This window comes from Camelus bactrianus, chromosome 1 (assembly GCF_048773025.1).
Source record: "Camelus bactrianus isolate YW-2024 breed Bactrian camel chromosome 1, ASM4877302v1, whole genome shotgun sequence".
Lineage (NCBI taxonomy): Eukaryota > Metazoa > Chordata > Mammalia > Artiodactyla > Camelidae > Camelus > Camelus bactrianus.
Window position 1 is genome coordinate 61,955,934 of NC_133539.1, and position 26,754 is coordinate 61,982,687.

The 26,754-nt window shown below is 34.1% G+C and overlaps 1 protein-coding gene and 1 pseudogene across 5 annotated transcripts in view; both read left to right on the forward strand.

The window, feature by feature from the left end:
• Window positions 1-26,754, forward strand: part of PAK2 (p21 (RAC1) activated kinase 2) — a 70,332-nt gene that overhangs the window by 20,234 nt on the left and 23,344 nt on the right. For 3 of the 5 annotated variants that reach the window (XM_074365363.1, XM_045519838.2, XM_045519840.2), the window contains one exon: window positions 14,804-15,011. In XM_074365363.1, the coding sequence (XP_074221464.1) occupies window positions 14,825-15,011 (187 nt within the window). In that variant the 5' untranslated portion in view covers window positions 14,804-14,824. Of the gene's footprint in view, window positions 1-4,009; window positions 4,074-13,864; window positions 13,940-14,803; window positions 15,012-26,754 lie in introns of all 5 variants that reach the window. The other 2 variants (XM_074365355.1, XM_010959307.3) reach the window with 2 other exon arrangements.
• Window positions 4,081-13,854, forward strand: LOC105072428 (sperm-associated antigen 1 pseudogene; annotated as a pseudogene).

The window sequence follows — 26,754 nt, forward strand, 5'->3', positions numbered from 1 at the left end:
TTGGGTAGAGTGCTGACCTCAGTATGAGGATTAGCCTTTAACTTGTATACCAAGATGTGCAAGTTAAAAAATCCCATAGGAGCTTAGAGGGTAAAATAAACTAACTCTGTTCTCTACCTGGCAACCACTTGTTCATCTTTCAAGGGCATCTCTAAAAAAATCTGTGCTCACTTCTGTATCACCCAAGGTACTGCTCCCTGTTTCCTTAGAAAATGGGAACAAAGCTTCCCTGTAATCCCAGCTCTCATTTTGTTTCTCAAAAAAACTTCGCATATAGCTAGATTAATGAATGGAACAAGGCCAAATGTATTAAAGAGTATTTTGATGCAAAGAACAAACATGGGATCCTAGGTGACCATCTGTAAGAGCCTTACAGTAAGAAAAATGGACCAATAGAGATGATTTATTTTAAAATAAAATATGTAAGTTTCATTGAAAAAAATTCCCTTTCAGGGTTGGCCTGTCTACATAACAGCACGTCATTTTCCTCATTTGGGACTTTGATTAGAATTGCTTTGACTACACACCAGAAATTGACACACAACATTATAAACTGACCATACTTCAATAAAATATATATATATATATATATATATATATATGTATATGTAGTTTAAAAAAAGAATTGCTTTGAATCTATAGATTAGTTTGAGGAAATTTGGCATTTGTAGATTTTTGAGTCTTCAAATTCATGAACATTAGTATCTCTCCATTTATTTAGGTCTTTTTAATGTTTTTCAGTATATTTTTCCCTGATGTAAAGATTCTAGTCCATAGTTCTCGAACTGCCATAGCATCCTGGAGTACCCCATTGAGCTCAAAGGCACCATGGGACATTTTAAATTTTAAAGAGAAACAGTGGCATAGATGGAATTAGTGGACATCTGTTAGACACCATGTGGACTTCTAGCTCTAGGAAGTTCCACAGTTTCAGCATTAGGTTGTGATACATTTGATAAAATCTGTCTTTGTGAAGTGATTGCTGAAATTAGAAGTATGGAAATCAATGTGGAATAGGAAATGAGGGTGGGTGGGGTCTGAAGTTTCAGAGACTGCAGTACCCATCAGGTACATGTTTCCCTATGTACGTGATTAAGAAAGAAATAGAAAAGGTTTGGTTTTTCTTCCAGTTGATGGGTATTGCTTTTTCAAATAGTTACTGAGTTTTTAGGATATGAATACTAATGAAGTTGTGTGGACCTAACTGCTAAATAAATGAAACTCTTACGAATTTCTTTTGACCTAAGGCACTGAAATGATTACTGAGGCACTGTGGACTGAGCAGGTTTGGGAACTACTGTCCTAGGAACTTCAGTTTTTATGATACTATTAATGGTATCCTTTCCCGTCCCATTTCATTTTCTGTTTAGTATACAAAAATGCAGTTGAATTTTGTATGGTCCTCTTTATCCTGCAAATTTGCTAAAGTTATGTTTATCCTAATTCATCATAGTTTTGTTTGCATTTTGTAGACAGTCTTATCATTTGCAGTTAATGACACTTGTTTCTTCTAGTATAGGAGAACATTGGGAAAAAAAGAATAAATGATAATAAAAAATTGGGGTAAATTTTTTTTCAAGCACTTTTTACATCCTGCAGTTTCCCATTCCCACTCACTGTGAGAATAGTAATTCAGGTGTGAGTCCATTCTACAGGTGATTGATTTGAGGGACTAAAAATTAAAAGATAAATTATTTGGCTTTCAGTATACAACTTGATTAGTGGCAGTACTTTATTTGCCTTAACTGGCTAACATTTTTTATTTGAAAAACACATTTTGAGTTTCTGTGCACTTTGCTAGATGCTATTAGGGAATAAAAGGAGATATAAAATTAGTACCTTCTCACAATGAGTAGAGTTCAGTAGAGGAAATTGATATATTATAATAGGTAATATTAGAGGCAATGTCATAATGTAGTTGAGTACTTGCTAAATATGTAATACATATAATAATGTAGAAAGTTCACATTGTAGATGTCTCATTCCCTGAAGATGTCAGAAAGAAGAAAATGTGAATTTTCAATCACTGCCAGTTTACATTTAATTCTGTTCAGTATTTTGGCCTCTGTTTAGTTTAATTGTAAAGCTAAATAAATTTCATGTGTTGTCTGCAAAGTGAAAATCAAGGATATTCTTAGTGTGCAGTGTATTGTTAGATTAGGTCTCTGTGGTGTCTTATTGTATTATTCTACTTCTGCTGGTGATTTTATATAATTAACAAAATTCCCAAATCAAACATAGAAAGCAAGATATATTCAGAGAAGTCTGGCTTTTATTTTGGTCTCTTCCATTTTTTTCTTTCCCTTTCCCAAAAGAAGATTTAAAGAATTAATGGTTTATCCTTCCATTAAAAATAATAATAAGCATGTGTGTGTGTATATGTGTTTTTTTTCTCCCCTTAGGTAAATAATAGCATACCATAATGTTTTTTTCCTTCATCTTGCATTTTCATCAGTAGTATATCCTGAGATTACTCCGGGGCAGAATATACATTGATTTCCTCCTTCATTTTTATAGCTTCATAATACTTTAGTGTGTGATGTACCATAGTTAGTTCAATCAGTCCCCTTTTTGTGGCCATTTGAGATGCTTCTGGTCTTTTGCTGTTATAGATAATGCTACAGTAACAGCCTAGTGTATATATTTACTTGTATTTTTGCCAGTGTGTCTTTGGGATAGATTCCTAGAAATGGAATATCCGGGTCTATACTTTTTAAACACTGTTTCACTGTTTTCTTACAAAGTAAAAGTCATAGATTATTTAACATATCCTCTTTTCAGGGGAAAAATTAGCATAATGCCCTAACTCAATTCCAAAAATCAATTTTGGGAGGAAAATTAATATATAATGGAAAAAATAAGAACTAAAAGAACTCTAATAAAATATGTACTTCAATTTATAAATACTTAATCACAGCAACTTGAAATGTACAAAATGATCGTAGGCCTGTATCTAATATACATGGGCTCAGCCATAGTGCAGTCTCTTGCAGGAGTGCTGCTCTGGTGATTTAACTAACATGAGTGCATTGCTTTCAGTGACACAGTGTTCCAAATGATGAGTGGATTTAGTAAAACTAAGCAAGGCAAAGATAAGCTCTTGATTTCATAGTGGTTGCATACGTGGAAAATTCAGTGTGTATTAAAACTGTAAAAAGTATCTTTTATATGTAAAATAGAACTATGCTCTAGGTTCACATAATTATATGTAAATTTTAAGAAATTATAAGCCAGTAAATAGTAAAACAACTCTTGAACGTTCAAGTAAAAATTCAGAACTGTAAGTGTCCTTAAGTGCTTTAATCATACCCTGCAAGGGTTTTTGTGTGTGTGTTAAAATATACATAATATAAAATTTATCATTTTTTAAGGTGTACAGTTCATTGGCATTAAGTACATTGGCATTAAGTTGAGCAACCATTACCATCATCAATTTCCAAAATATTTCATCATCCCAAACACAAACCCTGTACCCCTTAAACGGTAACTCCCTATTTCACAATCCCCTGCCCCAGGCCCTGGTTATCTCTATTCTATTTTCTGTCTCTATTGAATTTGACCACTCTAAATACCTTATATAAGTGAAATTCCCCTTTTGTCTGTCTTATTTCACTTAATGTTTTCATAGTTCATCCTTGTTAGAGCATGTACCAAATTTAATTTCTTAAAGCTATATAATACTCTATGGTATATATACACCACATTTTATTTATCATAATCCTGCAAGTTTTGATACATAGTTTTTTCATTCTCACTTAATTCTAAGTATCTTCTAATTTCCATTATGATATCTTTGTTTAACCATAGGTTTTTTAGAGGTGTTTTAAAATTTCCAAACTCATGGAGTTTTTTCCTAGTTACCTTTTTGTTGTTGATTTCCAACTTAATTGATTATGGTTGAGTATGTAGTGATTCCAGTCTTTTGGAAATTTTTTTTCTCTCAAAACGTCTTTATTTTGACCTTATTCTTAAAAGATAGTTTTGTTAAATCTGTGCTTTATGTTGGCAGCTTTTTCTTCCAGTACATTGAGGATATTCCAATGTCTTCTTGCTTTCATTGATGGTATCAGAAGGTAAGCTCAGAGTCCAACTGGCACTTCTGTGAAGTTTATCCCTTTTTTCTCCTTTGGCTGATATTAAGAACTCTTTGATCTTACTTTCACTATGATGTGCCTTCACTTTGATGTGCATAGATTACATTTTATCCTGCTTTTGATTTCTTTAACTTACAGATTTGTGTCCTTCATTGGTTCTAGAAATTTTCTCAGCCCTAATTTATCTAGTGAATGAGTCCTTCATTCTATCATCATCTTCTGGAACTCCACATAGTTGTATCTTAGATCATCTGGCCTACTCATCTTACTATTGTTTTATATTTTCTCTTTGTCATTCTGTGCTGCATTCTAGGTACTTCCTTCACATATATCTTCCAGTTCACTAATTCTCTCTTCTGCTGAGTCCATGCTGCTCTTTACTTCAAATATTGAGTTTTGATTTTCAGGTATTGTATTTTTTTCTTACTGAAAGTTCTGTATGGCTGTTTTTCATATTTTTTTCTGCTTTTATATTTGAGATTCTTACACATGTTCTATATCAGATTATTTCACATCTGTTTCACCAGCCTGTTTTGATTAGTTCTCAATTATGGTGCATTGTTTGTTTTCTTTCTTTCTTTTCTTTTCTTTTTTTTTTTTTTTGTAGCAGCTTTATTCATAATTGTCAAAACTTAGAAGCAACCAAGATGTCCTTCATTTTTTTTTAACTTTTTTTATTGAGTTATAATCATTTTACAATGTTGTGCATTGTTTGTTTTCTGAACTTTCCCTATGAGCTGTTCTTTTTCCTTAGAATTTGATCTTTGGTTATTTTTTGAGACCTGTGTTGAATTTGTTTTGTCCCAGGGAGGCTTTGTATTTATATTTGATTCTGTCATTCACTAGGGAATGCTACCAACGTGGCCACATTCGATAAACCTGTTTAGGAATTGGGGGGACCTGATAGATGGGATGAATTCAGACCACAAACATGCTTTCTGTTGTTAGTATTTCTCAGAGGTTCCCTGCTGCCCTGCACCCATTGTTATTAGTGGGCTCAAAATACTTAAGGGAAAGGTTTTATTTTTCCCCTTCTGCACAGAGGTATTTATTTCTGATTTACTCTTATACAGATTATAGCTTTTAGATCCTAGCCTTATATGGGAGGGACTTCAATTTAGGCAGACCCTGGGTTTTATCACCTGTCCCCTGTGACAGCCATCAAAGTACAAGTTTAAGGTCTACAGGGTTTAGTCAAAAATCCCTCGAGAATAACTGGATTACTAAATTGCTTACTCTCTTGTTCCTGGTTTCACTTTGCTTTGCACTTTATGGAAACATCCCTTTTATCTTAACTAGCTTATCCATGCATATTTAAAGATTTGATATGCTTTCCAATCCTTTATTTATTTGTGTTCAAAGCAAAATTTTTTATTTTCCTTTATTCTTTACCAGTGCCTCAGTTGTTTTCTACATCTCTTTTCTTCCTCATTTGCCTCTTTTCCTTTCTGGCTTTGCTACAGTAGGCCTGATATTATAGCCATTGCTTCCAAATGAACACACTCCTTTCTTTCTGATTTGTGAACTTTCCTTTCATAGTGTGTGTTTTCCATCTAAGGTGATCTGGGATATTTTCATTGATGCTTTTGCTCTCAGGGGCATTTGAAGCTTTTTTAGAGGGGGATGGGATAAAAAAAGCCAGTGATGTTGGGGCTCTTAGACCTTATTGAGAGATTGTTAGATGTCTTATCAGATAGTGATGTATTATTATATTCATAAGGTACTAAAAAATTAAGGTATGTTATGTATAAAACGTAAGTAAAAATACAAAGCAAAATTGTGCTTTTAAAATCATGTTTTTCAGTAGTATATGGTTTTTACTTGCAGTAACTTAAATGGTCTGAGTAAATTATAATAAATTTAGTAATTTCTCCTAGTTGGACTGACTGGTTCCAGACACCACTTCTTTTTTTATTTCTGTTGTGTATTTAGCCTTCCCCTCATCTCCTTCAGTGGACAATTGATGAATTGTTTGTCTTTGAGTTGTGTCACAATTAAACAATGGTCCTGTTAGAAAAGTACAGTGTGTTTTGGGCATGCTTTTTATTTAGCCTACTTGTTTTTCACTGAAAAGTAGCAAAAAGTGTTTAAACAGATTTGGAGAGAGGCATTACTTACCATTTTGCCCTTTCTTATAAAACATTTTTGAGTAATGGTGGAGCAAAATATTGGTAAATCAGTATTTTATAATGAATTGTTCTTATATTCTTTGTTTCTCCTAAAATATAAGATGTAAAGAACCTTATCACATATTCATTTGGCATGTTTTAGGCATTTGACACCATCAGTAGAAGCAGTAAACAAAAAACTACACTGCTTCATGGAAAAGGACTGAAGACTAAGGCCATGAGTCAGCTGTTGGGGGGAAAGTATAAAACTTTCCAAAGATATTTTTCATATAGGGTAGTTTATATGTTGTCTTGTGAAATCCTGTTTGATTCAGGAAGAACAATATTTCATCCAGGGACAGAGTGTAGTGCCATAAATCAGTGAACTTTATTGTTAGATAAACACAATGATCTGTGTTGAGGTAGTAAAATAATGTAGTAGCAGTAGTAGTAGTATAATTCCTGCTTTTGAATTGTTTGAAGTCTTGGGCAGGAGAAACACCTAAAATAATAATTACTCATCCACAGTTATAATTCATTGCCAAAGAATGGTCTGATATATTAATATAATTAAGAAAAAAACATGAGATGAAGAGTTGTTAGTAAACTTGAATTCTGGTCCTAGTTCTGTTAGTAATTAGATTTGTGTGACTTTAGGCAAAACTGCTTACTCTTTGGTAAGTCAGATTCTTCACAAATCAAGTAAGGAAGGTGGACCAGATGAATTCTAGTCCAATTTTAATACTCTCTGTATTTATTTTCCTATATAACTCACGTTCAGAGGGTATGAAGGATCATTTTGAACAGGGACAGACGGGCATGACCTTACATAGGAAATAAGTTTTACTAAGCATTGAAAGATTTGGTTGGGCAGAGAAACGGATAAAGAAAATTTGAGAATGGAGACATGTATACCCAAAGATGGTTTAGGCCAGGAAAGTCTTTGGTATATTTGTGGAACATGAAGCACAGGATTTATGTGGTGTGTTCATGTGAGATCAGTTTGATTTAGTAGTAAATGGCCCTAAATGGCAGAGTTTAGTAGCTGCTGAGGAAAGTATAGCCAGGGAGATTGTTATCATGTATTATTTTTAGTCAATCAATTCTAATTTCTTTCTCTAAACAAAAATTGAATGTATAGAAACTCTTTGAGAAGCTAATGGGCTTCTTCTAACCTCTTTTTCTGAACAGCAGCTGAAAACATTTCATTAGAGAAATCCTGAAAGGAAGTGAGCAAGTCCCCGGCTAAGCTGGTGGCAGAGTCATCAATGTTGTATCAAGGGTCATGCTTATATTCACTGCGAGCAATTGCTTATGAGTCATATTACTTAGAATTATTGCCATCATATTTGTCATCTTGAGTAATTTCATTAGGGACATCTGTGACTCATAAAATTTGAGTTTTTTTAGACGTGTGTTGCCTAACAGTACTTCATGTTAACTGGGATTTCCTTGAGACAAAGCTAATTTAACTTTATAATGTAGAAAAAGAAGAAAGTTCTGAAACAGTGTATTCGCTCCTCTTTAGTTTTATTGGGCTGAATTTGTGCAGAAAATTTAAAAAGTTGCTACATGGTATATTAAAATAGAGCTGAAAAGAAATTTTTTTTGAATAACCTAAGTATAAGGAAAGGCTATGTTCTGAAGATTGCCTTGTTAATGTTGTTTGCTTTAGAATTTGGTGGTGGTATTTTCATATAAATAAATGACAGTCTCTCTGGCTAACGCATTAAAGTTACTGATCTTTCTGGGCTTTGTTACAAAAAACAGTATAGTAAATCTCATTGCATATGTATAGATTTTGAACTATATTCAAGATTTGATTAGGTTTCTGTGCCCTAGCTTAGAAATCTAGCCAATGATTACCTTTTCCTATGTTAAAATGTGTTCTGTAGAGTATAGGAGGAAATACAGGTCTTCTGCCTCCTCAGTAACACATCAGAAAGAATTGGGGATATGAGAGTGAAGTACAGAGCTGGGGTACACACTAAAGCAGCAGTTCTCAAAGAGTGTTCGGTGGTACCCTTAGAGTCCATGAGTCAAAACCTATTTTCATAATAATGCTAAGACATTCTTTGCCTTTTACACTGTGTTGACATTTGCATTGAAGATGCAAAAGCAATGGTGAATAATACTAACTACTATATATAAAATAGATAAACAACAAGTTCATACTATGTAGCACAGGTAACTATATTCAGTATCTTATAGTAACTTATGGTGAAAAAGAATATGAAAACAAATATATGTATGTTCATGGGTGACTGAAGCATTATGCTGTGCACCAGAAATTGACACAACATTGTAAACTGACTATACTTGAATAAAAATAATATATATACAAAAACAAAAAAGCAATGGTGGGTAAAATTGCCTGTACTTTAACACAATTCAAGGCAGTAGCTATGTTTTTTTTAAAAGCCAGTTTCACTTAAGAATGTATTTGATGAAAAAATAAAATTATTAATCTTACTATATCTCTCCTTTTGAGTTTACTTTTAAAGTATTTTATATAGAAAAATGAGAAGTACTCATAAGGTACCGAGGAAGTGTGAAATGGTTGTCTTACAAAAACCATTTATGTGACTGAACTTGAAAAGGCCTTTCTTCCTGGATCCATTTATTTGAAACGACGACTGGCTCACTGAAAAACTCTGATTGTTGAGACTTAGGTATTTGGCAGATGTTTTCTTGAAAATGAATGAATGAAAGAATTGGTTGTTAATTGATTAAATTTTCAAATGAAAATTAGAATTTTAGAAAACTTATATCCACTTTCTTGAGTTTGATGATTTCCTAATACTTAGACTTTTCTGATGAGATTAGTGGTGATATTGAATGTGATTTTATTTTTATTCTATAATAAAATATGTCAATGTTGGAATATCTTAATATTTGAACAAGGCAGTAATTTCCAAGTAATGAATTCATGACATTATAAAATTCATGCATAGGTAAAAGATCGATTCAAAGTACAAAAGAAATCAATGGGTTTAATGTAACAGAGTACAAAAGATGTATTGCTCTGGTTTCAGATTCCATAGCTAACCTTATGAAGGTTGAGTTTGGTGTAGTATCAAAGAACAATATCCACAATTATCTGAAAGCTGTTAAAATACTCCTTTCAGCTACATATGTGTATAAGACCAGATTTTCTTCATACACTTTAACCAAAACAGAACACAATAAATTGAATGCAGAAGCAGATATGAGAATCCAACTGTCTTCTACTAAGCCAGACATTTAAAAGATTTGCAGAAATATAAAATAATGCCACTCTTCTCACTATACTCTGTTTTGAAAAATATTATTTTTCATAAAAATGTAATTTATACTAACATGTAATGGGTTTATTATTTTTTAATGAAATAAATATTTAAATAACTTATTTAAATTTCTTATAGTGAATATAGATAGATATAACTCACATAAACAAAAATTGAGATCCTTGGTAATTTTTAAGCATGTGAAGGAATCTTGAGGCCAAAATGTTTTGCATGTGTTGAGAACAGTTGTTGATAAAGGGCATAACCTAACTTAAACACATATGTGTTGGTCTCTCCCAGTAGATTATGAACTCTTGGAGAAGAATTAAGTCCTTGTATTCTCCAACTTCTAGCATAGAATCTTATGAATAATAATACTGTGATAGTAATAGCAGCAGCATTCAGTTACTAGCTCATTTAATCTTTATTCTATGAGGTAAATGTTATTAATTCCTTTTTTAAATTGAGATATAATTCACATAGCTGAAATTTACCATTTTAAAGCATGCAACTCAGTGGTTTTAATATATTCACAAGATTGTACAACCATTACTGATGTCTAATACCAGAACATTTTTATTCCCCACAAAGCATCAGCAGTCACATGTCATTCATCTCATCCACTAGCAACCTCTAATCTACTCTACTCTCAGTCTCTGTGGATTTGCCTGTTCTGGACATTTCATATAAATGGAGTCATATAATTTGTTGTCTTTTAGTATCTTGACTGTTTTCACCTGTGTTTTCAAGGTTTATTTCATGTTGTAGCATGTGTCAGTACTTCACTCCTTTTTGTAGTCAAACAATATTCCATTGTATAGATATGACATAATTTGTCTATCTGTTCATCCATTGATATTTTGATTTTCATTTTTTGACTATGAATAATGATGCTGTGAGCATTCATATGCAAGTTTTGGTGCAAACATTTTCAATTCTTTTAGGCATATACTGGAAGTGGAATTGCTAGGTCATATGGTAGGTTACTCTGTACTTAACTTTTTGAGGAACTTATTTATTCCTTTTTTTTTAATAGACTTTTATTTTGGAATAGTTTTAGATTAATAGAGAAGTTTCAGATACAGTAGATTTCCTGTATAACTGTCACCCCTCTTCAAAATGGAAGAGAATAGAGAGCCCAGAAATAAATCCACAAACTTTTGGTCAATTAATCTTTGACAAAGGAGACAAGAACATACAATGGAATAAAGACAGTCTCTTCAGCAAATGGTGTTGGGAAAACTGGACAGCTGCATATAAATCAATGAAGTTAGAAAACTCCTTCACACTATACACAAAAATAAACTCAAAATGGCTTAAAGACTTAAATATAAGATAAGACACAATAAACCTCCTAGAAGAAAACATAGGCAAAACATAAGACAAGACACTATAAACCTCTTAGAAGAAAATGTAGACAAAACATTCTCTGACAGAAATCTCAGCAATGGGCAGTCTACCCGGGCAATAGAAATAAAAGCAAAAATAAGAAAATGGGACCTAATAAGCTTTTGCACAGCGAAGGAAACCATAAGCAAAACAAAAACACAACCTATGGAATGGGAGAAAATATTTGCAAAAGATGAGACTGAGAAGGGGTGAATCTCCAGAATATATAAACAACTCATACAGCTTAATAAGAAAAAAAAACCCATTCCAAAAATGGGCAGAAGACCTAAACAAGCAATTCTCCAATGAAGACATACAAATGGCCAACAGGCACATGAAGAAATGCTCAGTATCGCTAATTATCAGAGAAATGCAAATCGAAACTACAATAAGGTATCATCTCACACCACTCAGAATGGCCATCATTGAAAAGTCCACAAATGATAAATGCTGGAGAGGGTGTGGAGAAAAGGAAACCCTCTTACACTGCTGGTGGGAATGCAGTTTGGCGCAGCCTAGTATGGAGATTCCCCAGAAAAGTAAAAATAGACTTACCATATGATCCAGCAATCCCACTCCTGGGCATATATCGAGAGGGAACCTTAATTCAAAAAGATACATGCACCCCAATGTTCATAGCAGCATTGTACACAATAGCCAAGACATGGAAACAATGTAACTGTCCACTGACAGATGAATGGATAAAGAAGCTGTGGTATATTTATACAGTGGAATACTACTCAGCCATAAAAAATAATAATGTCATTTGCAGCAACATGGATGGACCTGGAGACTGTCATTCTAAGTGAAGTAAGCCATAAAGGGAAAAAAAAATACCATATAATATCACTTATATGTGGAATCTAAAAAAAGAAAAAGATAAACAAGCTTATTTGCAAAACAGAAATCACTTATATGTGGGATCTAAAAAAAAAAAAGACAAACTAATTTATTTGCAAAACAGAAAAAGACTCTCAGAAAACAAACTTGTGGTTACCAGAGGGGAAAGGGATGGGAGGGGATAAATTGGGAGTTAACAGATTTGCAGATACTAACTTATACATATATAATAGATAAACAAGAAGTTCATGCTGTATAGTGCAGGAAACTATATATTCAATATCTTGTAGTAACTTACGGTGAAAAAGAATATGAAAAGGAATGTATGTATGTTCATATAGAACTGAAGCATTGTGGTGTACACCAGAAATTGACACAACATTGTAAACTGACTATACTTCAGTAAAAATATGCATATTAAAAAAAAAAACCTGGACGTTCACCAAGGCAGCCCTCAAGTGTTCAGTGGCAGTTGCGCAGCTGGAGCCTGCTGGAAGTGGAAGTGCAGAGGATCTGAGCATCTTACATTAAACTGCATGGCTGCATTCAAGATTGTAACAGGGCTGTGGAACTTCATCTGTTCTCAGTCAAGCCTCTTCTTCAATGAGCAATGGCCTATGAAACTTCAGAGCAGTATGAGAAAGCTTATGTGGATTATAAAACCGTGTTGCACACAGACTGCAGAATCCAGATAGCAAATGACAGTATTAACAGAATAACAAGAATTTTAATGGCTCTGGGTGGACCAAGCTAGCAGGAGAAACTGCTGCGCAGTTGCGAGCCTGGCAGCCTGCAGCAGAGTCGCCCCTAGAACAAGTGGGAAACTGCTGCAGCCATCACCAGCCAGGCATCACAGATGAAAATCATGTTTAAAACCCTTAAAGAAGAAGGAAATCAATGTGTAAAGGACAAAAACTATAAAGATGCCCTTCACAAATACAGTGAATGCTTAAAGATTAACAAGGAATGTGCTATTTATACCAACAGAGCTCTGTGTTACTTGAAGCTGTGTCGATTCGAAGAGGCAAAGCAGGACTGTTAATCAGGCGCTTCGGACAGATAACAAGAATGTGAAAGTGTGCTGTAGATGAGCCCTTGCTTGTAAAGGATTCAAGAATTATCAAAAAAGTTTAAACGATCTCAGTAAAGTTCTCCTGCTAGACCCAAGTTTGTTGAGGCAAGGATGGAACTGGACAAGGTAACTAGAATCCTTAATATTCAGGATAATGCAGCATCATTCAACAAAGAAAAGAAGAGAAGGAAAATTGAAATTCAAGAAGTGAATGAAGGCCATAAGGAAGAGCCTGAAAGGACCTCGGAGGAGATCTCTACTGACTGCCTTGCTTCTGAGAAGGGGAACACGAGCAGAGGGGCTGAGAATTCCCATGAACAACTGCTGATCATCAAGCCTAACAACGCCTACGCATTTGGTCAGGTTATAAATGCCATCAGTATTCGGAAAGATAAGCCTGTGCACACCTTTTAGCCATCATGGAACCAAAAGATTTGCCAATGTTGTTGAGTAACAAACATGAAGGGGATACCTTCCTACTCCTCATTTAGTCTCTGAAAAATAGTCTTATTGATAAAGATCTCTCTTTGGTGTATCAGCATCTTTTGTATCTGAATAAAGTAGAAAGGTTTAAGATGATGTTAACACTGATTAGCATGGGTCAAAAGGAACAAATTAAACAGCTCTTTGATGACCTCTCATACACCAAGCAAAAATTTTACTTTAGGAGATGTACAGGCCCTCAAAAGGCAGTATGAACTTAAAATTGAGATTATTGTTAGATTTCTTCCATGCATCTATGTGTTCCAGTAATGCTAATGAGACAGTATTATAATAGTGTAATAGTGTTGCATGGATAAAACCTGACTAAGAAAAGAAAAAAAGAAGATAAACATCTGTCTTGATTTATCACTTCATGAAGTAATACACATGATGTGACCAGCTGGTTTGGAAGAATCATCTGACTATATGTCTTCTGCACCACCTTCTTAGATCCCACCCCCATTCCTTTTTTTGACCACCAGTAGTTTTTTCACTTCAGGCAGTCTTTCTCATACACACATAATGAACTTTTTTTACACTCTTCTCCAACTAGGTGCCCCCCAAAATGTTTATTTTCCCCCTTTACCTTCTCTCATTCTTCCTCTTTTGTAGGTTGAAAAATAAATCGTGGGATATAAAATATACAGTAGTGCTGTGACATACTCCCATCAAGGAAGACAAAAAGCTGTAAGATTTAGAATGGAATTTGATAAAATTCTTTACTCCTCAAGTCTTCTCAAATTATACCTACTTTTCTTCAACTACTATCATTCTAAATAAATTTTTTAAGTTATTTTTAATTTTATCTAAAAACAGTTGCCATTCTTTCCATTGTACATATGCAAAGTTTTATTCACTTACATGTATTAAATAACTTCATAATCAAATCAGGATCTAATTACCAATCAAAACTTTGTTTAGTGAGGTGTTATTTCCTAACATATATACTTCTTTTTTAATTGAAGTATAGTCAGTTACAATGTGTCAGTTTCCTGTATACAGCATAATGTTTCAGTCATGCATATACATACATATATTCCTTTTCATATTTTTCATTATAGGTTACTACAAGATATTAAATATAGTTCCCTGTGCTATACGGAAGAAATTTATTTTTTTATCTATTTTATATATAGTAGTTAATATTTGCAAATCTCAAACTCCCATAGTCTTCGTCTTAGAATTCTCTTTTTTAAGACCATGTTGTCTGTTTACTGGAACATTTACTCCTAGAATCAATTGATTCAGTGGATATACTTTGATATGTTAGTGTTACCATGCTTTCCAAAATGTACCATAGTCCTCTTAATAGGATGTGACTTTTCAAAGATGCCCTCAGCTAGCCATTTACCAACTTTGTTAGGGAAGGTTGCCTATATTGGTAACCAATTTTGTCTCTTTAAGTTTTACAAATTTCGCAGATTTAACTTTATCATCTGCAAAATTTGTAACGTTTTCTAATTTGAAGTTGGAGAGGGGATTATTACTGTTTTGTACTTGTCCATACTATGTTTTACTTTGTTATTAACGCTATGTTTTTGTCTATTTCAGGCCATATCATAATTCGGAATCATGTCTGATAACGGAGAACTGGAAGACAAGCCTCCAGCGCCCCCTGTGCGAATGAGCAGTACCATTTTTAGCACTGGAGGCAAAGACCCTCTGTCGGCCAATCACAGTTTGAAACCGTTGCCCTCTGTTCCAGAGGAAAAAAAGCCCAGGAATAAAATCATCTCTATATTCTCAAGCACAGAGAAAGGTAATTAGCTACTGTGGTTTCAGGAGTCTCAATTATTATTTTGTATTACTGGTTTTGATATCTTTTTAATTAAAGTATAAGAAGTTATCTTTTACGGTGATAAACATACAATTGGTGATATATAAACACTATTAGAAAGGCTAATTTATTTTAAACTGTGGTAGAAAAGAATAAAGTTGTTGCTCATCCTACTCTTGTTACATCCAATGAATTTCTGTACTTCTTTCCTTCATTTTCTAAGACTTGGGCCATAATTTATGACTTCCCAACATTAATGACATTTGTGATATTTGAGAGAGACTATTAAAGTATGGTAATATAGTCTACAGTATCTTGAATGAAATCTCTGAAGCCAGCTGTGTTTTGGAATTAAGAGTTTTTCTGACTTTTGAGTAGTAGTAATACTATCTTTTTATCATGTATTCTGTAATCTCCTCAGATTCATCTGAGGCAACACTCAGTAATCAACACATTAATGTATCTTCTATAAGCAAGAGTCTAGTCCAGGGTTTATCAACCTCAGTAAGAATGACATTTGAGGGCCAAATAATGTCTTGTTGCAGGGATCTGTCCCAAGCACTATAGGATGTTAAGCATCATTCCTAGCTTTTACCTGCTAGATATTAGTGGCACCTCCTACCCAGTTGTGACAATTGAAAATGTCTTCAAACGTTGCTAGATGTTCCCAGAGCAAAATTGCCTCCAGTTGAGAACCACTGATCTAATTACACAAAGTGGGGTAAAGACTGTAAATAGTCTTAACGTTAGTTGAATTCACATTTGTTTTGGTGCCAAACCTAAGGAAAGAACTTTTGTTTTTCGGAGCTTTATAGATTTTAGAATTGGATAAGAGATTATGGACTGTAATGGATTTTAGAATAAAGGCTAGGGGTTGATTTATTTTATTATGTTAAGCATGGTAGTATGGCTCTGATAGCTAGTAATAGATAAAAGTGGAGATAAAGATATATTTCCACTTAGATATCTAAGTTTACATGGAGAGGTAAACCCAAGTGGAAGAAAACAGTGCTTTGTATATAACAACAAATACACATTTAATTTGAGAGTTAAAAATACATAATCAGTAAAAATTTGAAGGAGGTAATAGTATAGTTAATACTAATAGAGAATCTAGATTTGCAGACAGGATATAATTATTGAACAGTTGAAAACCTGGGCATTTTAATCTGTATCTCTTATTTCTAATTTTCCTTTTATTTTTAAAATTTCATATTAGGTTGTAACTGAAAAGCCCCCTGGAAGTATGTTTTTTAAGTTTATTAACAGAAGTGGTAGCATGTGTATTTGGCATGTTTGAGAATGAAAAATGTATGTGCTTAGACAGGATTAAGCAAAAGATAAAGGGGGAAATTAGGAAATGAACCTAAAAGTATGTGTGTAAAGAAGGCAAATAAAGTTTATACGTTGTAGAGCACTAAATCCTCATCTTTCCTCATCATAGTAGTAAGTCAGTGTATTGTAAACCTAAAAAATGTCAGTGTAAACATGGTATTTGTAATTATGAAAGCCAGAAAAAAAATTTATGGAGGTTAATACCAGAAGAAATTGCTCAAAGGGTAGAAATTATTTGCCTGTGGAGAGCAGAATGCAAAATGGGGTAAGGGAATGCCCAAGATAGGATAAAATGTACTTGGGGACAGCCTTGGAAAGAGGAAAAGAAGAGCACAAAAGAGAAAGTACGGACAGTCCAGTACTTTGGGTAAATTGGTGGGGTTTGTGAGCAATTTGAACATGCTTTTCCGTAGATGCAGAAAAGCATGCCTGCCTCTCTGATCATAATTGAGAATCTTCCAGTTTTACCCTCCTTCATTAACTTCCTTTTCTTTTCCTTTCTCCCAGAAATACTTATCAGCTGTAACTAACTCATGGTCACCCCCAACAAAGGGAAACTGAGGGTCCTGGAGTCCTAGGGATGGCTTTGATTACCTTTAGTTTTATCAGCTTTTGAGGGCTGTAATTGACATCCATTAAAATTTTTTTTGGAGATTTGTTTTCTTGTGCTTCTTGTATTCAATACATAATAACTTTTTAGTGCTAGTCTTAAAAATTTACAAGCTCTTAAAAAAAAAAAACTTTGCCTTTCTTATCCAATACCTTTTCTTCTTTCTCTTAAAAAGTAGAAAATGTCGAACATATACAAAGTATAACAGTCTAACAAACCTTGTAACCCAGATTCAACAATTATTCTTTCTCCACTTACTCTTTAGGTAAAATTTACCTATGTTGAAATACAATTTTGACAAATGGATACACCTGTGTAAGCCATTACCATTCTCCCCATATCACATCATGCACCATATCCATCTCCCCAGAAAGCTCTTTCACATCCTGTCCCAAACAGTCTACTCCTCCCCCCTCTTTAGGCAACCTCTGTCTGACTTTTTACCTTTGATCAGTTTAGCCTGTTATAGAATTTTGTATAAATAGAATTTTGCCTTAATTTTTTAGTTTTGTAGTAACATCATACACATGGGAGTATAGTGTACATAATGTATATATTTTAATAAACACTCTTGTAGTGACCACCCAGCCTAGAATTTTTATCAGTATGCCCTGAAATCCCCATCTGCCGTGTCCCGTCTTTTCCTTCCCCTCCTCCTCTTCTGCAATATCCACCACCCTGAATTTTGCATTTTTAATTTCTTGCTTCTTACTATAATCTTATGACATAATATCCCCAAATAATTATGACTTAAGTTTGCCTATTTGGGAACATTTTATAAATGGAGTTATACTACAGCATATGCATATTTTCAGGATGTATGTTTTCCATTGAACTTTATGTTTTTGAGATTTATGTTGATATTTATAACTGTAGTTCACTTTCACTGGTGATGTTGACATATGTAGCTGTAGTTTGTTCATTTTCACTTTTTATACTAGTACGCTGTATAAATATATGGCAATTTATTTACCTGGTCTCCTATCAATAGACATTTGGATTGTTTTCATGAACAATGCTGCTATGTGTACTTTTGAACATATCTCTTGGTGGCTATGTGCAAGTATTCTTCTAGGGCAGTGTTTTTCAAACCTCAGGTTGTTTTGATTCTAATTGCTTATTAGAATCTCTTGGGAAGCTTAATTAAATAAATCTGTGTCCATGCTCGTCGCAGACCAATTGTATCAGTCTTCAGAAGCTTACCTGGGCATCAGTTTTGGTTTTACTTTTGATTTTTTTTTAATACCTCAGGTGATTCTAATGTGCGTCTAATGTTAAAAACCACTGCATTGTGGTTTATGAAATCTATATAGTGGATAACACTAAATGAAATAGAACATAAATAAGAGTATATAGAACACAGTGAGTCTTGTTTCAGTTGTATGTGTGTGGTTGGGTCAGGATATAAAATGTATTGATGTGGATCCTGGCCAAAGACTTAAAGGTTGCTATGAGGTATATACTTAGTAGTAAAATTGTTGGGTTACAGGGTATTCCCATGTTTGACTTGACAAGGTTTATCAAATTGCTTTCTAAAGCGTTTGTTTGTTTGTTTGTTTGTTTGTTTCAATGTTCATTCTCACCCACAGAACATGTTCCCACTGCTGAACATCCTTGCAAATTCTTGTATTATGGGACTTTAATGTTTGCCAATTTGAGAGTTGTGAAATGATATCTCTTTGCAGTTTTAATTCCAGTTTCCCTGATGACTTGGGATTAGATGTCTTTTCACATGTTAATTTACTATTCATTTGTGTTTTCTGTGACAAATCTGTTTTTTAATCCATTTTTCTATTCAGTTGTTTTTCCTTGTCTGTTATTAATAAACATTCCTTATAGTCTATATACTAATCCTTTGTCAGCTGTATGTTATTAAATACAGTTTTCCAGGTTGCACTATACCTTTTCACCCTTTTAGTGGTATCTGTTGATGAATAAAAGTTACTAATTTTGGTGTAGTTGAGTTGATCAGTTCCTTTCCTTTGTCTAAAGTTTGAGCTTTTTGTAATTTAAGAAATTTTTGCCAAACTAGGGATCAAAGGTATTGTCTTACGTTTTTCTAAAAGTTTTACGGTTTGGGTTTTACAGTTTAAACCTTTAACTATCTGGATTTGGTTTTTGTGTATTTGTTAAGAGAGATTCATTTTCACCTTTTAAAAAAAATACCTTTATTGTGGTATGGGTCCTGTACAGTAAACCACACATGTTTCCAATGTACAGTTTGATCATTTTCACCTTTTTTTTAAACCAATGTTCCAGACCATTTATTGAAACTTTTATCATTTCACCACTGACCTGCAAATACTAGCTATTATCTGTCAGGTTTCTGTGTGTGCCAGGATCCGTTTCTGTGTTTTCTGTTTTATTGTGTTGGCTTACTTGTCTGTACCTGCACTAATACTATACTGCCTTAATTGTTATAGCTTCTAATTCTTAATAACTAATAGAGCAAATCTGGGGCCCGGTGGTTCTTCAGGATCTTTCAACCTTTGCTCTTCTCTGTAAATTTTAGAATTTGTTTCTCGTGTACTTTTTTTTTATTATTGAAGTACAGTCAATTACAATGTGTCAATCTCTAGTACACAGCACAGTGTCCCAGTCATACATATTGTTTCTCACGTACTTAAAAAATAAACCAACCTATAGATGCTTTGATTAGAATTGCACTGAATTTGTAAGTTGGTAAGTTGGGGAGAATTGCATTCAACTTTGTAGTTGAGAGTAGAACATTGGCAGAGTCTATGTAATCTGCTTGGAGGGAGATATTTAGGAGTGTGCAATTTTCATTTGGACTGAGAGAAAAAGATGGAATGTTTGGAGGGTAGGCTGCTATTTAATTCCCCCTATTCCTGGGGCTCTTCTCTCTCTTTCCAACCCATTCTCCCACTCTTAACAGTTCCTTTCTGAAAGCTAACACCTCTCACAAGACCTGAACCTTAAGGGTTAGGAATGAGGTTTAGGAATGTGGATGTATGTGCACATTCATGCTTATATGAATACAGAAATATACCTGCAGTTGCATTCTCCTGCCTGCATCCTGAGCTGCTGTTTCTCTCTCTAGTTTTATCCTAATGGCTTTTCATCTTTGGGCGTTCCTTACAGATTTATGATGAATAAAGAGGTTTGGTGTAGAAGGGGAGGGCTACATTATATGCTTGCTCTATCATCTTGAAACAGAAGTATAAAAGGGAAAAAAATTCTATTTTTAAAAAATTATCATGACCCTAAGATCTTTGCCATCTCTAATGTAATGATCTAGAGATATTAATTTTATTGTACTCAACCTTATATCCCTTATTGTTGTCCTTACTAATAGACAGCTCATATTTTCATTAAAAAAGAGAAAGACTCTAGAGTATCTTTAGTTACTCATTATTGGTTTTAATCAATGTCATTGGAAAATAAATAAATAAATCTTTTTCACATTTCTGCTAACTATGTATCATGTGCACTCTGTGAGTCATCAGAGATTCCATGACAAGCAAAGCAGATAGTATCCCTACCCTCATGGCACTAATCAAAAACTACAGCATGTAATTACAAACTGTGAAAAGTGATAGTAGAGATAGAGTAAGATGTCTGTTGTATCTGGGAAGGCTTCCTAAAAAACTAACATTAGAGCTGAAGACTAAAGAATTAGTAAGTGAAAACAGGATTTTGATAGTTAAAAATTATGTTCCATGCCTGGAAAAGAGTTTCAGTGGCCCTGCTGCAGGAGGGCTCAAAGCACATTCGTGGAGCTGAGTACGGTCCAGTGTGATTTGAAAGCAGAGAGGAGAAGAGAATAATAGTGTATGATGCATGTAGAAAGCTACAGACAGCAGAAGAGGCTAAAGAGGTAGGCAGGGAGCAGGTCACAAAGGGCCTTGTATTCCATGCTACAGAGCTCAGATTTTACCCTGTTTCCTGGGAAACCATTACAGAATTTTACTCAGGGGAAAGACCTGGTTACGTTTCTGTCTTAAATAGGCAAGACTGGTAGCTGTATAGAAAATAGGTTTTGTTGGAGGTCTAAGACTGAAGTTGGAAACTAGTTAGGAGGATTTTGCAGTAGTCCAGGTGAGAAGTGGGCTTAACAAGTCTAGTAGTGTTGATAATGAAAATGGCAATAAGCCATTGTCTTGGCTTATTTTTAAAAGCTATTCAGTTAGCTAGTGTTGAGTGGTGTGTGTTTATAAACTAAAGCAATTTTCACATCTAATTATTCAACCTATATGCACCTTCACCTATGAAGATGATAGAATTAGAACTGTAAATATCCCTTCAGGTCTAAAAATCTAATTCTGAAATTAATAATAGTAGCCCAGACTCCACTGCCTGTTTCCTAGAGAATACTCTTCTGTGTGATGGAACAAGTTTAGTTCACCCAATTTGAAGCTGTTTTTGGTCAGAAGAACAAAGGAGTAATCACTGATTCTATTAAACCAAAAGAAAAGTGTTCCTTTGAAAGATATAGGGGCTTTTTTTAGCCTTAGACTCTAACTCAAATGCAGTCTAAAAGGTGGTGGTCTTAAAGAATGTGGTAGTGGCATACTTAGGATTCTTTTAAGTACCTTTTGTGTAGCACATCACTCAGGATCCCCACTTCTTAGCTGTTGCTGTCTGCCTGCTTGTTTTGTTGTGTCATGAAGTTGAAAAATAACTAAGAATCTTTTATTCCCCCTGTACACGAACGAAAGTAAACTATTAGTTTTGTGCATTTTTATTAAAAGAAGTTTCTTCCCCTAGTCCATTACTTCCCATCAAGTGATCCAGTTGCTGTGTGGACATCCTGTAGAAAGATGATTGTGGTTTTTTTGTTGTTATTGGTCCTTGTAGTTCTTGGATTCCAGAGTTATAAAGCAGTGATTCTGTTTACATAGCAATATCCTTCCAGCACATTGTTTGATTTGAGACATGCTTCAGTATCTTTTTGTTTTAGATACCATTTTTAATATCGCTTTCTCCTACTACCAGAACTACTGAAATACAGGGAATATTTGTGTGTGTGTGTGTTATATAAAACAAATGAAATTAAACAGATTTTTAGGGTATTGTGTCTCAAGTTCTGCTTAATCGTTTTCACTTCTTTCCTTTAACTTTTTATTCTATACTCCTAAGATATATGAAACTTTCTATTAAATGTCTGTAAATTTTTCAGCATTTCCAAGTTCAAAAATATGACAGGGCCTTAGACACAGCAGGGACCAGGAATTCTCTTGCTGTGTGTCTTGTTTTCCCCCTTTCTGTGTATCTCATCATATTTCTTTCTTATATCAGACTGATTTTTTTTTTCTCTATGTGTTAGGAAATATAGCCCTCAACAGTTCCTGGACTTTGTTCCTTATAACTTCATTCACTGGTGAGAGACTGAGTCTCGATGCTAAGTCTGGCTTAGTTTAGGTATTCACTCCTGAGCCAGTCTAATTGGGAGTGTGTGGATAACTATGGTTGATGTGGCTTGAATTAGATGCATACCTAGGACCAGTCCATCTATAATCAGGGTCTTAGAAGAAAATAGCATCTTTTCCAACTAGATACATATCAGAAGTGAATGCTGAGTAGATTTTTTAAAAAGATGAAACAAGTACTTTTATATAGTACATGAAATTGTATGTTTTTCTGTTAGCAGTTCAGAGCCATGTAAAAAGTAAGCTATTAGTTTATAGTTGATTAATAAATATTTCCTCCTATATGCAAGATACCAAGCACAAGTGCCTGTGTGCATGCACACACACGTATAGCAGTGGGAGTTGTGTGTAGTACGCAAGCTGAAAAGAGGGGGAATTAGTTGAAAATCTATATATAGGATGTGTTGAAAGCCCTCAGGGCCCCTCCTTTATCCCATAGCCGTGCAAATATAATTCCCATCCTTTGGGAGAACAAAAGAAAAAAAATGTTATTTATGTTTATTTCAGGAGAACTAAATCTGAGAAGCTCCTTATTCTTGTCAGGGGAGTCAGAAAAAGGTGTAGCACCATAATAAAACAAGGCAGATTAAAAAAAGTTAACATACTGAACTCCTTTCTAATGTCCTGCTTTTAGAGCACTTGTACCTTGGGTCAAAGCCCTCAGACAAGTGATTGAAAGGTTTTTCTCTGGATAAACAGAATGTCCTGGGAAAAAATATCTTAGATACCCCACACCCTATCCCCATCTTTAATGACAAGGCTGACTTATCTCCCAGTTAACTTTTTAATACTTTTCTGTATGAGTAGACAGCAAAGGATCACCGGATGTTTGAGAAAAACCTTTAACATTAGAGAGTCTGAAACAACAGAGGATAAAAAAGGAATGAAGAAGAAATAGGGGATAAAACCCAGCCACTACACACACATAAACTATATAATTTTCAAAGAGAGGCGATAAAGTGCATCCATGAAACAAGAAAAGTATTCTCAGAGGAAAAATGATCAGACAACAATGAGAAATAATTATTAGAATATCAGCATTTAAGATTACCAACAAAAACAAGAGATTTCAATAGGCAAAGGATTGGAAGACAGTTAAGAAAATTTCCCTAGACTGTTAAAAATACAAAGATGGAAAATATGAGAGAAAAAGTTAACTGTTACAAGATCAGACCAAAACGAATTGATCTAACTGATAAGAACAAAGAAAAATAATCAAATAATAGGAAAAAAACCTCCCAGATCTGAAGAATATGATTTCCAGGTGGAAGGAGCTCACAGAGTACTCAACACAGTGAATCACATCATCCTGAAATTTCATTATACCAGAGATAAGACAGCAAAATCTATTATACTTCCAATCAGGATGGAGTAACAGGGAACAGATTTACTTCCCCACTTAAGAAAACTAAAGCACTGGGGAAAAAATATGCAAAACAGCGGTTTTCAGGATGTTGGACATCAGACTAAAGGAAAGTGATCCCTAAGAGATGGGAAACAAATGAGATGAGTCCTACAGTTGATCCTACTGTTGCTTGCAGAGTTTCCAGCATAGGAAGGGACAATTGAGTGGTCTCCTAAAGTTGAAAAACAGGGCTGGGAATTGGGGGATGCCAAGGCTGCTAGTTTGTAGTCAGAGTACCAGAGAGTGAAGAGCTGAATGGAAAGAGAGAGAAAGATCTGCAGAGAGTCCCCTTTGAGTCTTCAGTAGCACATCCATGTGAGGAAACTTCCCAAAGCTGGAGGAAAAAAAAAACAACACTGGAAATTATTAGAGGGAACAGCCCTTAGAGCTTACACAAGGCCCAGAATATTTCCTGTTCCCAGCATTAAGAGAAGAAAACATTGGATAGAGGTCTTGCCTCACTAGTGGGACAGAATTAGCCCTAGATTAAATGCTACTTCAGTCTTGCCTAACAAAAAAAAATTTTTTTTTTAGAAAATTTAAAAAATAATACGTAAAAGGATCAACTGTTTCTAAAATTGTTTCTCTCCTATATGAGTAGACAGCTGAGAATCACCTTTCTATGTCCCAGAAGTTCACAAATATTTTTAGGAATACAAAAATTTCAGTGCCTGGTATCCAGTCAATATCATCCAGGCATTCAAAGACCCATAATGAGTAAAATCCATCAACTGGAATCAATCCGAAAGTGACACAGATGATAGAATTAGTAGGCACGGACATTAAAATAGTTAAATGACTGTATCCCGCATGTTGAAGACCCCAAAGGAAAGATTCAGCACATTAAGAAGAAGGGAAGGAAGATATAAAAAGGAAATAAAATAAAAATTCTGGAGTTGGAAAATACAATGGACAGCACTAACAGTAGATTAGACATTGCAGAATAAAAGATCAGTGAATTTGAAGACCATGGCAATAGAAACCATCCAAAATGAATCTTAGAAAAAAAAAGGCTTAAACAAAAGTGAACAGACATATAAAACAAACTTATGGTTACCAGGGGAGGAAGGGGCTGAGAAGGGATAAATTGGGAGTTCGAGATTTGCAGATACTAATATATATAAAATAGCTGAACAACAAGTTCATACTGTATAGCACAGGGAACTATATTCAATATCTTATAGTAACATATAGTGAAAAAGAATATGAAAACAAATATATGTATGTTCCTGTATGACTGAAGCATTATGCTGTACACCAGAAACTGACACAACATTGTAAACTGACTATACTTCAATAAATAAATATATATATATATACACATACACACACAAAAAAAGTAAACAGCTGTGGGACAACTTCAGGCAGACTAATGTAAGTGTAACTGAAGTCTCCAAAGGAAGGGATGGAAGACACTAAAAAAATACTTTAAAAGAAAAAAACAACCTTTAAAAAAATGGCTGATTTTTTTTCCCGAAATTTAATGGAAACTATAAACCCACAGATTGAAGAAATTTAATGGGTTCTGAGCATAGGAAACATGATGAACACTACACCAAAGCACATAATCAAAACCAATGATAGAGAGAAAATCTTAAAAATGTCCAGATCTTACACTCAATTTTCTGTGAACCTAAAACTGCTCTAAAAAATAGTCTGTTTTAAAAAAATACTTAGTGTTATAAACCAAAAAATAAAAAAAAAAGCTGTCAGAAAGAAAAGACACATTACATATAGAGGAAAAAAATGACAAGACTTTATGTAAGCGACAATGCAGCCAGAAAACAAGGATCAACATCTTTAAAGTACTTAAATTTAAAAAATTTTTTTTCAAAAAATAAAAACTTTAAATTAAAAAGAAAATTGTCAGGTTAAAATTCTATATCCTTTGAAAATATGCTTCAAAAATGAAGGGAAAACAGAACTTTTTTTTAACATAAGCTGGAAGAAGTTACACCAGCACAGCTGCATTATAAGAAATGGTTAAACTAAATCCTTCAGGCTGAAAGGAAATGATGTCAGATGGAGGTGTGGATCTACATAAAGAAATGAAAATCACTGGAAATGGTAAATGTTTTTTCTTACCTAAATCTCTTAAATGATAATTTAGTTTTTTAAGAAATGAAGCACTGATACGTGCTCTCACATGGATAAACCTCAAAAACTAAACTAAGTGAAAAGAGCCATTTACAAAAGACCACATGTTATATGATACCATTTATGTGAAATGGCCAGATTAAGCAAATCTGTGGAGACAGAAAGTAGATTAGTAGTTGTTTAGAGCTGAGGGAGGAGCAGAGGGAGCAACTGGAAGTGATTGCTAATGGGTACAAGGAGGTTTCTTTTGGGAATGATGAAAATGTCCCAGAGTTATGTTGTAGTGACTCTGTAAATGTACTAAATGCGTAATTCTATAAATGTACTAAAACCCATTGGATTGTCCAATTTAAAACAGGTGAACTTTATGGTATGCAGAGAGGTAGTTAATACATAGTTAAGAAAAAAAAAGGGAAGCAGAAATGAAGAATAGATGTCATTAGAAAACAAATGTAAGTAGGATGATCGGTTTAAACCCAACTGTATCAATCAGATTGCTAAAGCAGACCTAAATATATACTTCCTGTAAGAAATCCACTTAACAAATATAAAGCCGTAAAATAGGTTAAAATAAAATACTTTTTAGAAGTATGCTAAAAAAGACACCTGGACTGGCTAGGTTATTATCAGAAAAAGTAGATTTTAGAGCAAGAAGTTCTCCTCTAAATAGTTAAGGGATAAGGAATAAGTTATTTCATATACCAGACGGTATAGCAGAACTAAATATTTATGCACTTAATAGCAAAGCTTCAAGATACACAAAGCAAAAACAGAATTTCAAGAAGAAATATACAATGATAGTTGCAGATTGCGGTACACTGGTTGCAATAATTGTTAGAACAAGTAGACAAAAAATTGCTAAAACTAACAACCAACTTGATCAATTGA